This window comes from Juglans regia, chromosome 1 (assembly GCF_001411555.2).
Source record: "Juglans regia cultivar Chandler chromosome 1, Walnut 2.0, whole genome shotgun sequence".
Lineage (NCBI taxonomy): Eukaryota > Viridiplantae > Streptophyta > Magnoliopsida > Fagales > Juglandaceae > Juglans > Juglans regia.
Window position 1 is genome coordinate 6,760,874 of NC_049901.1, and position 18,542 is coordinate 6,779,415.

Genomic DNA, 18,542 nt, shown 5'->3' on the forward strand with positions numbered 1-18,542 from the left:
AACATACTAGAAGGAATGTCTATGTGTCTTTCATCTTAGTAGTCTGAGTCAACTTGTCCTATCTCTTTATGACTTTATTTTTTAGCTTGATTTATGGCCTTATCTCGAAACTAAATTATAGGCAGCTCACTTGACCCCTATAGATGCATGCGATTCTTAAGGGCGATTTGTTGGTCAAGAAGGCCTTGAGAATTTTCAAGTCAATAATTTGCATAATAAATTTTGAAAATTGGTAACTGATTTCTTGTTTGGTTCTGGATTTTCTGTTTGTTTTATACTAAATGGTGAGGAGCTCAGCTTGGAGAGATAGGAGGGAGATGTACTCAACCGCATAAGGTGCGAGTACGGACCTCTGCTTTGGCAGGAGGTATACTCGACCTCATTAGGGGAGAGTGCGGACCTCAATTTTGGAAAGAGATGTACTCGACCGCGTTAGGGGCGAGCGCGGAGCTCGATTTTGGCAGGAGATGTACTCAACCGGGAGGTCCAGCGGTCCTTGACCTTTCCCACCTATTGGTTCGTCACAAGGGAGGTCGGACAGTCTGATAACTTGCCCTACTTGTTGACTCTCGATTAGAGACGAGTGGGGTCGGGCGATCTCTGACCTTTCCCTTTTTCGTGGGCACCGCAAGTTTTTGGATTTGTCATTGGTGTTTAAGGATCACATGGTATGTTGACATTCGCGCCTTTTTTTATTGGCACCGTGAGTCTTTATACTCGTCATTGGTGTTTAAGAGTCGCGTGGTCTATTGACATTCACGCCCTTTTTCCTTAGCACCGCGAGTTTTTGTACTCGTCATTGGTGTTTAAAGGTCGTGTGGTCTGTTGACCTCCGCGCCATTTTCCTTGGCATCACGAGTGTTTATACTCGTCATTGGTGTTTAAGGGTCGTGTGGTCTGTTGACCTCATCGCCCTTTTTCTTTGGCACTGCGAGTCTTTGTATTCATCATTGGTGTTTAAGAGTCGTGAGGTCTATTGACTTCCGCGCCTTTTTTCTTTGGCACCGTGAGTTTTTGTACTCGTCATTGGTGTTTAAGGATCGCGTGGTCTGTTAACCTCAGTGCCATTTTTCCTTGGCACCACGAGTTTTTGTATTCATCATTAGTGTTTAAAGGTTGCGTGATCTATTGATCTCTACACCATTTTTCCTTGGCACCACAAGTTTTTGTACTTATCATTGATCTTTGGGAGGATGCTTGATTGTGCATTGTTGTGGCGGGAGGTTGAGTTCGACTACCCTGAGAGGTTTTCACCAAAAACTAAATAGGTTAGCATAATACAAATTCCAAATTTGAGATTTGTAAACATGAGTCATTTCGCTAGAGTGTGGTGAAGGCTGGTGACACACAGGCGATGCCCATACGTAGTCATGCTTTAGCATTGATGAAGGGCTGGGATGCCCACGATACCAAGCGATCTATTCTGATGCAAACAAATTAATATGCTTATGTAGTGCTCGAAAAGGGCTTTGCAGCAAGTGTTTCGTGTTCGACGAGCGATTTCCAGCAAAATATATTTCCCGAGTGTCTAGCCACTCGGATTCTCATGGAACCTCGAGGAGTTTTGGTTGGGAAAATCTCCAAAAATCAAATTTGTTAGTAAAAATAAATTTAAAATATCGAGTTTGGAAGAGATAAACCAGAATAAATTAGTTGCTGCTTTCAATTGTTCCTTGACTGAGGTTGTTTGCTGTTAAGTATTTTTTGTGTAATGGAAGATGTTCGTCCCTAAGTATAATTTCCTTGTGTGAATCGTCACTCCCAATTGATTATAACTGGCGATCAAAGTGTACCGCCATCTTTCCCTCTACAGTCAGTTGCCGGCCTTTGAGTGGTTGTCCACTACCAAGGGTCGTGTGAGCTGCTCAGGTGAGGCTTGCAAGATGTCCTCCTGCCATCTTTCGTGGCAAGCTTGGGCGAGGATGTTAGGAAGCTTCATGGCGAATAGTGGCGAGGTGCGTCTATGTCGAGCACTGGTGTGAGTGGCGAGGGGGTTCCTTTGTAGTTTGTAGGCAGGGAGCTCCTATGCCATGAAACCTTGGTCGCCATGGGGCGGCGAGATGTTGACTCGAGCGAGGCTGGGAGATATTTTCTCTACTGTCGGTTGCTTGCCATAATTAGTTGCCTGTCATGGAATTATTGTCCACCCGTTTGTTGCTCGCCATGCTCCATCAGATAATAAATCTCGCATCTGAACTCTTTCTTGCCAAGATTGTTTGCTCACCACCTTTGCTCGCCATGGAGCTAGTGGTCTGTCCCTATACACGTGTGTTGTTGCTCGCCATCTTTGCTTGCCACATTCAGTTGCGTGGTCTGTCAGTGTGTTTTTGCTCACCTCCTCTCAGTTGACCATCCCCATGGGTTGCTTGAGATTGTCTCCGTGGGCGATGGAGCATTCAGGATGTACAAAGTTGGTGAAGGTGGCGATGAAGCATCCAGGATGTGCAAAGTTTCAGCAATGTTCGCGAAGAGCTTCTCGACAGGTAAAGCGTCTGTGTTGTTGGCGAGGGACGTCATTGTGGTCGAGAGCCATCACGCTGGTAGCAGAAGAAGTCGGCGAGCTAGGTGATGACCACTGTTGACCTCATAAGCTCACGATCATCACAAGTCTCGTACAGAACTGTGCTTGGCCACGAGGGAATGGTAAGGAACATCCTATGGGCGAGTACTGGGAGCAAGAAACTTCAGTGGCAAATACCGTGGTCAGGGACCGCCATGCCGGCAACAGAATAAGCCAGCTTAAGCTAGTTCTCTCGGGGTGCTCGCAAGATGCACAGTGTGCATGGTGCACTACTGCAGCGAGGAAAGTCGTTGTGGCCAGGAACCACCATACTGACGACAAAAGAAGCCGACGTCTCAAGTGGTGGCTAGCGACAGTTCTGCTGGCACATAGACACTTCTAGCTTTCAGCAGCGTGCATGGTGTGGTCAACGACAGCTTGTGGGGTGACGCAGTGGGCAGAGCTACGGAGAAAAGAGCCACTGTGCTAGGGACAGAGGCTGCTATCGAGTCATGTGGCAGTTGCTGCCTGGCTCGTTGGCTAATGAGTTGCCAGCGGGTGGCGATGCCCGTAACGTGTACTGATCCATGCCTCAGCTCGTCGGATCCAGCCTTGCCATTAGGCAGAATCACCTCCCTGAAGACAGAAGACACCGGCGGGCTCAGTCGTGGCCACTGGCGGTCTTGAAAGTCCCTGGGCGGCTGATGAGTGGTTTTCCACATGATCCTGGGTTCTTGGCAGCTAGATACCTGTGGAAAGACCCTCGTTGGCTCTATTCTGATGCTCGGCCTAGTGGCCGGGACTATGTCGTGCCACTCACAGAGGTGGTGGGCAACAAGCCCACAATGCACGACAAGAGACCGTGTCGTGTCTTTCGCGAGCTGGTGCATGGGACCATGTACATTACGTGCTTGTGCATGGCATACGTCGCGGACGTACCCAGTGCTTGGTGCATGTTCACAGCGCACGCCCTCCTTTTCTTGGGTCTCTCCATATGTATGTATGTGTGTGTGTGTGTGTGTGTGTGTGTGTGTGTGTGTGTATACACTAATAGAGTTATAATATTGACAAAATAAAATAATAAGTGCAAGTTTGAGGAACTTATCTAATATTTTCGAGAGAAGATCTTGTGAGCAGGAGAGTCATCCTCCTACCGTTACTTGAAATAATAAAAAAATTCAAATCCCACAAACGATGCTATTGTTAATGTCAAAAATTGCACAACAAACCGGAAGGGAGGAAATAATCATCCCCGGCTCACAACGATGATTCGGGCTTTGATACAATGTTTTTCGCGTTCACCCATATTATAAATAATAAATAAGCGAATAAAAGTAAATAAAGAGAGACACATAGATTTATGTGCTTCGACATAATGTCTACATCCAAGGGTTGTTTGGGGACAAAATTTACTATAATGGGTGATTTTACAATCTCTTATGATCTCACATATCTCACAATACAATAGAGGAATTTAGGAAAGATCATTTGGAGTCGTTGTGTGTTGTGGAGTTTGGGCGTATGAAACTTCTGTATAGAGAGCTCGTGGAGAGAGTTTGTGGGGAGTTTGTTCGTTTTGTGGGTGATCTTCTGTCATACGGCGGCATAGAGAAGCAGAACACAAGTGAACTACTTACTGTCGGCAGGAGAGTTAGGGTTAAGTGCGGTCGTGGGCTGAGGACCAGGGAGTTCGTAATGGGCCGAGAAAGGAATAAAGGGATAAGGGACCTGGACACGTCGTGGGTCTCGGGCTAAACATAATGGGTCAACTATGTTAATTACTTGTTTAGTAGATGCAATATTGTAAGGGCCTGGAGTCCATATTATAGTGAGGACCTTTTAGTAATTGAATCCTTCTAGTATATTAGCAGGCACACTGTTCACGCCTGTGGTACTTTGGAATATTATTCTGTTATAGTTTGTGGAGGTGCTTTCTCTCGAAGAAAGCTTTGTTCTCTGTTTTCATGGCAGAAATACAGTTATCACCATTTCATTATTCTCTCTAAATCCATTATTCTAGAACATTCAATTACAAGTGGTATCACAGAGCCTAGGTCCTGCTTTTGGTGTGATCAATGGCCGAAGGCACCCGTTTGAAGGATCTCCAGGAAGGCTTCACTTCCTTCAAAAGGTCTACCGAATCCCAGATGAGCACTTTTGGTGTGGAGCTCCTTGCTGTACGCAAGCAACTGGACATCATGATGCAACAATTCTCCTCTTTGGCGGCAGATCTGAAAAAGGAAAATACAAACCAGTCAAACAACAGTGAAAACAAGGGTGGACCGCAGATGATGAATCACTCTGGTGAACTCTTACCAAGATCCGTGCGGCTGGAGTTTCCAGTATTTGATGGTGAGGACCCCCATGCTTGGTTGTATAAGGTAAAACAATTTTTTACCTTCCACAACACATTGCCTGAACACCGTTTGAGATTAGTCTCCTTTCACATGGTTGGTAAGGCTTTGATTTGGTTTCAAGGCCTTGATGAGTCTGGGTTGTTGGGTGAGTGGGAAGAGTTTGTCAATGCTCTACTTATACGTTTTGGCCCCTGTAGTTTGGAGGATCCGTTGGAACAGCTCATTAGACTAAGGCAGGAGGGTACGGTGGAGGAATATAAGTCTGAATTTGAGCTAATTGCTAATCGCCTTAGGCGCTTGTCTAAAATGGATAAACTAAGTTGTTTTGTCAGTGGACTCAAGGATGACATTCGTTTGACGGTAAAAATGTTTAATCCTACAAATTTACTCACAGCCTATCGTCTTGCCCGAATCCAAGAGGAAAGAGTAAGCCTACACAAAAAGCCAAACACACGCCCTCCCTCCTTTCATTATACTGAACCTGCACACATCAAATACCAACCACCCCAATCCCAATCCCAACCCACCACAGAACCAAACCATTCCTTCAACAAAGCTGTAGTACCTGTCCATAAAATCAGTCCAAACCAAATGAAAATTAGGAGAGAAAAGGGGTTGTGTTATCATTGCGATTCGAAATGGCATCCTGGCCATCGTTGTAATAGTCCGAAGTTGTATTTGATTGAGGAGGTGGTAGAAGACAGCATAGAACCTTTAAATGATACCGGGCAATTTCTTGACCAGCCCGAAAACAAAGAGTTGTATAAAGGGGAGATGGCCTTACAACAAACACCTGAAATTTCACTGCACGCCATCATTGGCTCTATGAACCCCAAGACTATGAGAGTGAAAGGCAAGATTGGAAATCAATGGGTAGTCATCCTTATTGATTCAGGAAGTACACATAACTTCCTGGATCCAGCAGTACTTTCTAGGGTGCACATTCCTTTAGTGGATGAGGATAAAATCAGGGTTAAGGTAGCGAATGGTGAGATGGTTAACAGTGAAGGAAAAGTGAAGGGAGTGAATGTTTCTGTTCAAGGGTCCTGTTTTTTGGTAGATATGTATGTTCTTGTGTTGACTGGATGTGACATGGTTCTTGGTGTGCATTGGTTACAAGGTTTAGGGCCCATATTGTGGAATTTCAAAGAATTAACCATGCAGTTTACAGTTCAGCAAACTGTTGTCCAGTTGAAGGGACTCACGGGTAGCACTTGGATTGAAGAAGGACACATTCATAAATGTAGTCAAATGGAAAGCAAGGGAATTATCTTGCAATTCATTGAACAAACAACCAAACCCCAAGCCAACCAGATTCCAGAACATATACAAAAATTACTCAACGACTATCTTGACATTTTTTCCACCCCAAAAGGCCTACCCCCAACCCGTTCCCATGACCATGTTATCAATTTACAGCCAGGAACTAACCCCATTTCTGTCCGACCCTACCGATATCCTTATTTCCAAAAAGACGAGATCGAAAAGATTGTTATGGAGTTGCTGGATTCTGGGGTTATTAGGCCTAGTCAAAGCCCTTATTCCTCACCTGTTTTGTTGGTAAGGAAGGCGGATGGATCGTGGCGTTTATGTGTCGATTATAGGGTACTAAACAGTGCCACTATTAAGGATAAATATCATATTCCAGTGGTGGAGGAGTTGCTGGATGAACTACATGGTGCTAAGGTATTTTCAAAGTTGGACTTGAGGTCGGGCTACCATCAAATAAGGGTGAAGCCTGAGGACATCCCTAAGACCGCTTTCCGGACACATGAAGGGCATTACGAGTTTCTAGTTATGCCATTTGGCTTGACTAATGCTCCCTCAACCTTCCAAAGCTTGATGAATCAGGTTTTTAAACTATATCTCAGAAAATTCATTTTAGTATTTTTTGATGATATTTTAGTCTATAGTCAAGATGCAGTAGCTCATTTGAACCACTTAAAGATTACTTTTGATGCATTGAGGCAGCACCAATTGTTTGCTAAAATGAGCAAATGCAGCTTTGGGTTAGCTGAAGTCTCGTACTTGGGCCATCTCATTTATGGCCAGGGGGTACGGGCTAACCCTGAGAAGCTGAAAGCAATGTTAGATTGGCCTACCCCACGGTCAGTTAAAGACTTGAAAGGCTTTTTGGGCCTCACGGGATATTATCGGAGGTTTATCAAAGGATACGGGGTTGTTGCTGCCAAACTAACAGAGTTGTTAAAGAAGGAAGGTTTTAAATGGTCTAGTGAAGCACAAACTGCCTTTGACAGCTTGAAGACTGCCGTGACCCAACCCCCCTGTGTTGGCATTACCAGATTTCCATTCACCCTTTGCAATTGAGTGTGATGCATCGAGGGAGGCCATTGGAGCTGTTTTGATGCAATCGGGAAAACCAATAGCTTTTTTCAACAAGGCTTTGAAAGGTAGGGCTGTGAGTATGTCGACTTATGAAAAGGAATTTTTTGCATTAGTTTCAGTAGTGCAAAAGTGGCGCCATTATTTGCTAGGCCAGGCTTTTGTTGTTAAAACCGATCACCAAAGCCTCAAATTTCTGCTAGAGCAGAGAGTGGGAACCACTATGCAACAAAAGTGGATTTCTAAGGTGTTGGGATATGATTTTGTGGTGGAATTCAAGAAGGGTAGAGAGAATGTGGTAGCAGATGCCTTATCTAGGCAAAGGGAGGAAATTACAGCAACATTAGCTGTAATATCTCTACCTAGTTGGGATTGGGTAGAAGAAATTAAGACTTTATACTCTGGTGACCCTATTGTACAAGGGTTATGGAGGAAACATCAAGCTGGTGACTTAAGCATCCCCTACACAGTGAAGAATTGATTGATTTTATATAAAAATCGACTCTATATTCCAGCAAATGGAGTCTGTTCGTTTTGTGGGTGATCTTCTCATATATATATAGGTCTATTTTCTTGGAGTGATTGAGTCTAACTTGTCTTATGAAGCCTTTTCTTTTTAGAATTCTGAGTCTTTTTCATTTTAGGAGTCTGTGTATCTTTCCTCTTATGAGTCTGAGTCAACTTGTCATATCTCTTCATGGCTTTATCTCTTAGCTTAATTTTCGGCCTTATCTCGAAACTAAATTATAGGCTGCTCATTTGACCCCTACAAACACCATGCCTGTTTTGACCCTTGTTCCCCCTTATCGCCTTTTCCTATCTAATTGAATGATACATCTCGTCTTCAACTCACTCCGAGACTATATAAGATCTCATAGTGATAAAAGACTATAGGGTTTTTGGGCATTACCATAAATTTGACTCTTGTGACTCCCTTAAACCAACTAGCTCATTTGTGCTTAAATTTTTATCATTGCAAAGTAAGCTTGAAATCGAGTATCAGATTTTGACCCCGTTTTGATTCGAAACTCACCCTAACTTATCTCAACTCATTATTATAACTTTTTCAAATTTTCATATAAAATATAATAAACAATTCAATATTTTCAAATCTCAAAACAATAATAATATTAAAAATAATATTCTAACAATATTTTATTCAACTCATCTAACATCATCTCAACGCATCTCTGAATCTAAATGGAAATCAGGTTATTTGAATTTCGGACTGGATAAAAAAAAATCAATCAAATTTGATTGAACAGTGAGATGAGAATTTTTTATTTTAGATGAAAGTTTAAAATATTATTTTTTAATATTATTATTGTTTTGAGATTTAAAAAAGTTGAATTGGGATTTAAAAAAACTGAATTATTTATTATTTTTTTTATGAAAATTTGAAAAAGTTATAATGTTGAGATGAAATGAGAATTTTGTGTCATATCCCACTTGCCAATGTTAGGTTTGGATAGTGAGATAAGATGAGATGAGTTGAGATGAAAATTAAAAATTAAAAGTTAAATAAAAATATTGTTAGAATATTATTTTTTAATATTTTTATATTTAAAAAAGTTAAATTATTTATTATATTTTATGTAAAAATTATAATGATGAGATAAGATAAGATCGGTTAAGAGTGTTTCTCAATCTAAACAAACTAGAATAATGATAGGAAAAATTTTTAAATGCACAAGTAGGGGTGTGCAAAATTTCGAGAATTCTGACTCCGTCCGACTTCCGCTCCGACGCCGACTCCGACGGAGTCGAAGTTGTCGAAATTCGAAGTCGGAATTCGAAGTAACTCCGAATAACTATTCGGAGTCGGAGCTCCTGGTAGCTCCGACTCCGACTCCGATTTTTTTTTTAAACCCAGCTGTAAAACGACGTCGTTTTACAGCTGGGTTTAAAAAAAAATTTTAACGACACTGTTCCACTTAATATGGAACGACGTCGTTTCAGATTTTCTAACCCTCCAAAACGCAGCCCCAGGTCCCCCGTCCCCCCTTCTTCTTCCTTATTCAATTCTTCTTCCTTCTTCCTTCTTCTGCTTCCTTCTTCCTTCTCCCTTCTCTCTCGCGTCTGACTGAACCAGTGAACTGTGAAGCCGTCTTGCGCCTCACGTCTCGTGTCTTTCTTGCCAGCGTGCCGCCGTTCGTCGTTGCTCCTCCGTGCCGCCGTTCCTCGTTGCTCCTCTGTTTAGCTTCCACCTATGGTGAGAGAGTAAGGTTATGAGCCCTAAATTTAATTCAAGCACGTCTCTTATGAATTGGAGCTAGCAGTTGTGATTCTTGTGAATTGGTTGTATTGAATATTCAATATAGTCCCAACACGGTGCTCAAAACCCTGATTTTTACATTGTATTGAAAACTTGCGCTCGAGCGAGGTGTCGAGCGCAAGTCGAGCGCACGTTGTATTGAACATTGGCTTGAGCGATATGTCGAGCGGAAGTCGAGCGAACCTCTCTAGAAGAGTTCTGCTCGAGCGCTACGTCGAGCGCTCATCGAGCGAACCTCTCTGTATGAGTTATGCTCGAGCGCCACGTCAAGCGCATGTCGAGCGAACCTCTCTGGATGGGTTATATTCGAGCGCCACGTCGAGCGCACGTCGAGCGAACCTCTCTGGATGGGTTCTACTCGAGCGCCACGTCGAGCGCATGTCAAGCGAACCTCTCTGGATGGATTCTGCTCGAGCGTCACGTCGAGTGCACGAACCTCTCTGGATGGGTTCTGCTCGAGCGCCACGTCGAGCGCACGTCGAGCGAACCTCTCTGGATGGATTCTGCTCGAGCGCCACATCGAGCGCACATCGAGCGAACCTCTCTGTATGAGTTCTGCTCGAGCGCCACTTCGAGCGCACGTCGAGCGAACCTTTCTGGATGGGTTCTGCTCGAGCACCACGTCGAGCGCACGTCGAGCGAACCTCTCTGTATGGCTTCTGCTCGAGCGCACGTCGAGCGAACCTCTCTGGATGGTTTCGGCTTGAGCGCATGTCGAGCGAACCTCTCTGGATGGGTTATGCTCGAGCGCCACTTCGAGCGCACGTCGAGCGAACCTCTCTGGATGGGTTCCGCTGAGTTGAGCGCACGTCAACCGAACCTCGATGTAATAATACATCGATATAATAATATATTATGATACAATAATACATGTCCTATTGTATAATATAATAGCCTAGTTTAGTTTTAAACTAATTTTTTGCTTCTAATTTAATTTTTTCAGCTTCATTGATTGTGATATGGATCCTAGACATAGTGGGGATGATCGTCCACAAGGGGATGTGGCGAATGCCAATGCTACAACTCCTACACCGGTGGGTACTTCCACCCCTAGAGCCACATCTAGGGCAGCTACATCTAGAGCAGCTACATCTTGTGCGAGTAGTCGACTCCCACTCCCAGTTGATATAGAGGATGGGGATATGTTTAACAAAGAGGAGGAAATGCCCCCCATTGAGCAAGATCAACCACCACGACCTTCTAAAAAGAGGTCGTGGACATGAGAGCATTTCACCAAAATTTCTGGTGATATTGCGAACCCACTAGCAAGATGCCATTACTGTGGATCACTTTGTGGATGCTATTCGAAGAAGCAAGGTACCAGTGTGTTAATAGCACATCTAAATGGTTGCCAACAATATAAGATAGCGAAGGGATTGCAAGCCACTGATCAGACCAACCTCAGTTACCAAACTTCTACAGCCACTGATGGTACACAGACTAAGAAATTGGTCATCCCTCAATACAGTGAGAAGATGTTGAGGGACATGCTTGCAGAGATGATAATTACTTATGAGATGCCATTTACCACAGTCGAGAAAAGAGGCTTTCGAAAGTTTCTAAATTTTGTTGAGCCAAGATTTCCTATTCCATCACGGTATACAGTGATGCGAGATTGTATGAAGAGGCATGCGAAGGACAAGGAGGAGATGAGGAAGATGTTTAGTACCACTGGCCAGAAAGTGTCTTTTACGGCTGACACATGGACTTCCATACAGAACGTCTGTTACATGTGTATCACAGCACACTACATTGACAGTAAGTGAATTTTGCATAAAAAAATTATTGGTTTTAAAGAAATTATGGATCATAAAGGTGCATCCATTGGGGCGAAGATAGATGATTGTTTAAAGGACTGGGGAATTCGAAAAGTGCTGTGTATTACAGTTGACAATGCCAATGCGAATGAAACAGCAATTGATTGGTTTAAGCGGAACATGACGGTGAGAGATGATATCATTCGGGCCCACGAATTTATTCACGTTCGATGTTGTGCTCATATCATTAACCTCATAGTTGTTGAGGGATTAAAAGAGGTTCATGATTCCATAACCCGAGTCCGCAACATTGTACGATATGTGAGGGGTTCCCCTCAAAGGCTTGCCAAGTTTAAGGGAATAGCAGAAGATCTGAAGATTGAATGTTCTAGTATGCTGTGCTTGGACGTTCCGACTCGATGGAATTCTACATACATGATATTGGATGTGGCACAGAAGTACCAAAAAACATTCGAGCGGATGGAGGTCGAGGATGGGGGCCTGAGGTATGCTTTGTTGGAGTCAACAGGACAGGGGCTCGGTGCGCCAGACGCACATGATTGGACCAGTGTGAGTTATTTTGTCGAATTTTTAAGAACTTTTTATGAGATAACCATGCGGCTATCTGGATCCAAATATACGACTGCGAACTCATTTTTCAGCGAGCTCTCGGAGCTTCACTTCCAGTTGAAAAATAGTTGTACTGACTCTGCTGGATTGTTATCTGCTATGGCTACGAGGATGAAGATCAAATATGATAAATATTTGGGAAATATTGAGAAGATAAATAAATTGCTATTTGTGACTGTGATCCTTGACCCCCGAGTTAAGTTGGCCGTTCTAGAATTTTGGGTAAATTCCGTCCTCGGGGCAGTGAAGGCTGCAGAGTTTATTAGATTGCTAAAAAGTGATGTTGATGACTTATATAATCAATACAGTACTAGTGCTCAGCCTTCATCCGCAGTTGGTAGCTCCTCACATTCGAGGCCGACATGATCGACAGTTTCCTCAGGTGATACTGACCCATCTATAGGGGTTAGAGGCAATCGGATTATACGACAGTATCATCAACTCATGTCAACAAGGAACATTATGCATTGTACATTTGAGATTCAACGATATTTTATGGAAGCTGTCGAGGCACCTAGTGATGTATTTCAGTTATTAACTTGGTGGAAAGTTAATTCCACCAAGTATCCAGTCCTTTCCCGTGTGGCCCGAGATGTGCTAGCCATTCCTGTCACTACGGTTGCCTCAGAGTCGGCATTTAGCACTGGAGGTCGCGTGTTGGATGCTTATCGGAGTTCATTGTCACCGTCAACCGTGGAGGCCCTCGTTTGCACATAGAATTGGATAAGTGAAACGCCTATTGGACTAGATACCGTTGGCGTTGATGCCGAAAGCTATAGGCTTGAATCGGGTAAGTTTATATGCTTTTAAATGATGATTTAATTATTTTTAATATTTCTAACTTCTACTTTTTATGATTTTATAGATCTAATTGTGAACCCTAACATAATTACCGATGATTGAGAGCCTGGAACAAACGCTACTTGAGAGTTGGGATGGAGTTGAGAGAACCTCCTTTCTTGGTAAGAATCAAATTATTCTTTTACCTTATTCAATTTTTTATTATCAATTTTTTTTCATCTATTGATTGCTACTTTCTATCTTCATTTCAGGCATGACCAATGGAACAAAAAGCATTTGAGTGAAATCCGTGTTTAATTTTTATGTAGTTATATTTCAAGGCTGAGTCATATTGTTATTACGTTATAAATAAGACTGTTATAACTTATGGCTACATCATACATGTTATTTACTTTTTAAACTATTTATATAGTTATATTTATGTAGTTATATCCCGAGCAAAGATGTGGGATAAGTACTCTTTATTCTATAATTTCTATTAGTACTTATCCATCATCTCTCAAACGTTTATAATTTATTATCCAACTGAAATTAATCGAATTATACAAATTCGTACCATCATTCTTCTCTATAAAATTTTAAATTTGTGTAATTTTTAACTCATGAGTCATGAGCACTTTTAATGCTAAATTTCATGCGGACATAAAACAAATTAAAGATATAATCAAAATTTAGTAACAAAATCAGAAGGAATATTTAAATTATTGAAAACTCTTAAATAAACCAAATATTTGTAGATGGTTCACTTTTAAAAAAAATATATATGTTGCTCACTATCTGAAACAAAATTGAACAATAAAATTTAAATAATAAAAAAAAACAGAAAACAACAACTAGAAATTTATTTATTTATTGAGTTCAGAAATTTAATTCGGAGTCGGAGCTCCGACCTCCGTTCGGAAACTCCCTCCGAACTTCAGTCGGAGTTTCGATCGGAGATCGGAGCTTCGACCTCCGTTCGGAGTTCCGATCGGAGTTCGGAGCTTCGACCTCCGATCGGAATCGGACTCCGACAAAGTTCGGAGTCGGAGTTGGAGGGGCAATTCGGCTCCGACTTTTGTCGGAGTCGGAGGTCAGAAACGACAACTCCGACTCCGTCGGAGTCGGAGCCCACCCCTATGCACAAGTCTTGCGTAAGACTTTTATAAAAAAATTGATTCTACTAAAAAGTTTGTGAGTTTTTTCACAATCTTTTATAGTTGAGTCCACTTTTTTATTAAAGATTTACACGAAAATTGTACATATAGGACTTACGTATATAATTATTGATGAAATTATTAGAGTTTGTCCTAAAAGTTTAGATCATCCGGTAAGAAAAGGGAGAAGATGATGCCTTAAATTCATCATGATTATGCTGGAATTTTACTCCGAAGCTTTTGATAGGACGTCCTCACCAACTTTGACACTCAAGGTATATATGAAGGCAATCTTCTTAGTGCACTCACAATAGATTTTGTAAAATGTAAAGAAAGATAATTAAAAGTCTCTATTATTTAATAATTTATCCTATTTATATTTTACATTCATCTACAATAAATCTTTTATATGTAGAATTTACTGTTTATTTCTATTTTTTACTCAAGGTAAATATTAGTCCTTTCGACTTTTATACATACAGAAGCTTTGATATTGTTAATAATAAAGGTAGGTCTTTTTTCTCGTTTTATTTTTTAAAAATAATTTAAAATATTACATTATACATAAAAAAAAATATTACAAATATTAAAATATATGATTTATAGAGAAATATTTGAAATATAGAGAATATAATATTTGAAATAAATAAAAAAATATTAAAAAATATAATATTTAAATGATATAAAATAAATAAATAAGTTAATGTATGACGTATTGTAAAAATTAGTATATAAAATAAAAAATATATATTTTAATAAAATATTTTAAAAGATAGGATAATTATCTATTGAAAAGCTCTTAAAATATAGATAAAATAGCTACACTAATAAGATAGTTCCTTCACGGTTTCAACTTTCAAGAAGTCTCCACCCAGCAACACAAAGTTTTCAATGACAGTGATGGAAAAGGATAAAGATATCGGAGGAAGTTTCCTAGAAGTTGTAAAATGATATTTATGTAAATAGGTTTTAAAATCAAGATATTTATTATATAAATAGTAGTGATTTTTGCAGGGTTTTATATCCCAATCCATTCATTTATTATAATTTAATTTATAAAATTAAAAATTTATTTTTTTAATTAAATTATATCACATAAATAATTTATAGTGTAAAAACTTTTAAATAAAATTATTCTTATATAAAATAATATTATATTTTATAAATTATTTTAAATAAAATTATTCTTATATAAAATAATATTATATTTTATAAATTATTTTAAATATAATATTATTTTATATAAATACTCATCGTTCTAGTTGCTTAACAAGTTATAAAAATATTATTAGGAATGCTACATATACAGAATAATTATATAAAAATAATTTCATAAATTGACGTAATTTTATCTGATCTGTTAAATCTATTTTATGATAAAAATAATTTTATAATCTGATGAATCACATCAAATCACATTAATTTATAAGATTATTTTTATATAATTTTTTAGTTAAGAGTATTTTTCAAATATTATATGACTGACATTTTCCTTATTAAAAACGCTAATTATCTGAACTGAGCAAACGAAAACCAGACAGACAAATTCAGCTTCGTACGTTTTAATTTAACTAATCGAAGTCCTTTTCGCGGGGCGGCGTTTGGTTGGGCCCATGGAAGTGAGGCAAAGAAGTGAAGAGCCCAAGACTGATTCTCAACGGTCAAAAAACCCGCGAAAGCATGACTTCCACAGTTAATGGCTCACCATCACTTCCCTCATCTTCGGTTACTAAGGTTTTCGTCTTTCCCTTCGGTGCCCCTATTCAAATCTCGGCAAGTTTGTACATTTTGCACCGTTGCACTAAACCAAACAACACCCACGAGGTGGAAAACCTTTTCCCACATCTTCCAAGAATGCTCGGATCGTCGAGCTCTAAGTCCGGGAAAACAAGGCCATGCTCGCATGATAGTTTCTGGGTTTCAGCCCACCGTCTTTGTTACAAATTGTTTGGTGCAGATGTATGTGAAATGTCATAGTTTGGAGTATGCTTTTGATGTGTTTGATAGAATGCCGGCACGGGACACGGTATCTTGGAATACGATGATTTTTGGATACGCAGGATGTCGGAAGATGGGAATTGCGCGGTCCTTTTTTGATACAATGCCTGAGAGAGACGTGGTGTCCTGGAATTCTTTGATTTCGGGGTACTTGCAAAGTGGTGATTATCGAGAGTCGATTGATATATTTATGATGATGGGGAGAATGGGAATGGTGTTCGACGAAACTACGTTTGCAGTTTCTTTAAAAGTGTGTTCTGTCATGGAAGACTTTGACTTGGGGACTCAGATGCATGGAAATGCTCTGCGAAGAGGTTTTGATAATGATTTGGTAACAGGAAGTGCCCTCATAAATATGTATGCCAAATGTAAGAAATTAGATAACTCTCTTTCTGTTTTCCACGAGATGCCTGAGAAGAATTGGGTTTCTTGGAGCGCTGTTATTGCTGGCTGTGTTCAGAATGATCAGTTCATTGAGGGATTTGAACTGTTCAAGAAGATGCAGAAGGCAGGAGTCAGTGTTAGTCAATCTATTTATGCTAGTGTTTTCAGGTCCTGTGCAGGGTTATCTGCATTTAGTTTAGGTACTCAGTTGCATGGACATGCCTTAAAGGCTGACTTTGGATCTGATGTCATTGTGGGAACTGCCACTTTGGATATGTATGCAAAATGTGACAGCATGCTTGAAGCTCGAAAGCTATTTAACTCATTGCCAACCCGCACTTTGCAATCGTACAATGCCATTATTGTGGGGTATGTTCGAAGTAATCAAGGTTTTGAAGCTCTAGAACTATTTCGGCTTTTGCAGAAATGTAGCCTTGGTTTTGATGAGATAAGCCTATCTGCTGCACTTAGTGCTTGTGGAGTGATGAAAGGAAATTTGGAGGGGCTTCAACTACATGGTTTAGCAGCTAAGAGTAGTTTGAGGTCAAATGTTTGTGTGGCAAATGCCATGTTGGACATGTATGGTAAATGTGGATCTCTTTTTGAAGCTTGTTGTGTGTTTGATGAGATGCTACAAAGAGATGCAGTGTCTTGGAATGCAATTATTGTCGCTCATGAGCAGAATGAAAATGAAGAGGAAACACTTGCACTCTTTGTTTCAATGCTTCGGTCAAGAATGGAACCTGATGAGTTCACCTATGGCAGTGTTTTAAAAGCTTGCGCAGGTCAGCAAGCTTTACACTTTGGCATGGAGATCCATGGCAGACTTATCAAGTCCAGAATGGGGTTGAAGTCATTTGTTGGAGGTGCTCTTGTCGATATGTACTGCAAGTGTGGCATGATGGAAGAGGCAGAAAAGATTCATGACAGAACAGATGAACCAGCAATGGTTTCATGGAATGCCATAATTTCTGGATTCTCGCTACAAAACCAAAGTGAGAGTGCTCAGAGATTCTTTTCTCAGATGTTGGAGAAGGGTATAAACCCTGATAACTTCACGTATGCAACAGTTCTGGATACTTGTGCTAATTTAGCCACCGTTGGACTTGGGAAACAAATCCATGCTCAAATCATTAAGCTGGAATTGCAACCAGATGTGTATGTAACTAGCACTCTTGTCGATATGTACTCAAAATGTGGGAACATGCAAGACTCCATACTAATGTTCGATAAAGCACCTAGGCGAGATCCTGTGACATGGAATGCCATGATTTGTGGCTATGCTTACCATGGTCTTGGAGAAGAGGCCCTCGCAACTTTTGAGAATATGCAGCTTGAAAATTTGAAACCAAACCATGCTACTTTTGTTTCGGTTCTCAGAGCTTGTGGTCACATTGGGCATGTTGAGAGAGGATTGCACTACTTCCATTCCATGCTAAGTGACTATGGTTTAAATCCTCAGTTGGAGCATTATTCATGTATGGTCGATATATTAGGCAGGTCTGGGAAAGTTAACGAGGCTTTGAAGCTTATTCAAGAGATGCCTTTTGAAGCTGATGCTGTTATATGGAGAACTCTGCTTAGTATTTGCAAGATCCATGGGAATGTAGAGGTGGCAGAAAAAGCAGCCAAATTTATCCTGCAATTAGACCCTCAAGACTCTGCTGTTTATGTCCTGCTATCAAATATCTATGCTGATGCAGGTATGTGGGATGAGGTTACAGAGATGAGAAAAGTAATGAGGCAAAATTATTTAAAGAAGGAACCTGGTTGTAGTTGGATCGAGGTAAAGGATGAAGTTCACACATTTCTTGTTGGTGACAAGGCTCATCCTAGATGCATAGATGTATATGAGAAGCTTGATATGCTAACTGAGGAGATGAAGTGGGTCGGGTATCTACCAGACATTGATTTTGTGCTTGAGGAAGAGATTGAGGAACTCCAAGAGCAAGAAGAGCTAAGAGCATGCATAGATGTTATGTAGTTCTACGACCCTGTGAAAAAAATGAGATTTTTTGGTGATTTTTCCAGCATGGAATTTGGAGTGAGTTGGGAAACGAATACATGGCGTTGGACATAAGACTAGTGGATTTTGTGATCAACGGATTCGTGGGAAGACCATACAGCTTGTGACAGTGTACTGAGTTATAAGGATGGGATGAATTGGTTTTGGAAGAGACACATCGATCCAAGGAAAGCTCAATCTACCATTTTTAATGATCCGAGAAAAGTCCAAACCAAGGCTTTTAAAAGTTGAGAAGTTTAGTGAAAATAAACGAGGTCAAAGTTTTGTGTGGGAATTCTATATCAATCAACATTACAATTGGGATTATTTTAATCATTATAAATTTGAAGACTTTT

General features: G+C 40.6%; 2 protein-coding genes across 2 annotated transcripts; both read left to right on the forward strand.

The window, feature by feature from the left end:
- Positions 1–4,575: 4,575 nt before the first annotated feature.
- LOC108987985 lies at positions 4,576–7,681 on the forward strand. The gene is made up of 2 exons (XM_018961066.1): positions 4,576–7,075; positions 7,161–7,681. Exons 1-2 carry the CDS (start codon positions 4,576–4,578, stop codon positions 7,679–7,681), a joined length of 3,021 nt encoding a protein of 1,006 aa, XP_018816611.1.
- A 7,723-nt stretch (positions 7,682–15,404) lies between these two features.
- LOC108987926 (pentatricopeptide repeat-containing protein At3g02330, mitochondrial) lies at positions 15,405–18,542 on the forward strand. The gene has a single exon (XM_018960993.2). It carries the CDS (start codon positions 15,496–15,498, stop codon positions 18,163–18,165), a length of 2,670 nt encoding a protein of 889 aa, XP_018816538.1. The 5' UTR covers positions 15,405–15,495; the 3' UTR covers positions 18,166–18,542.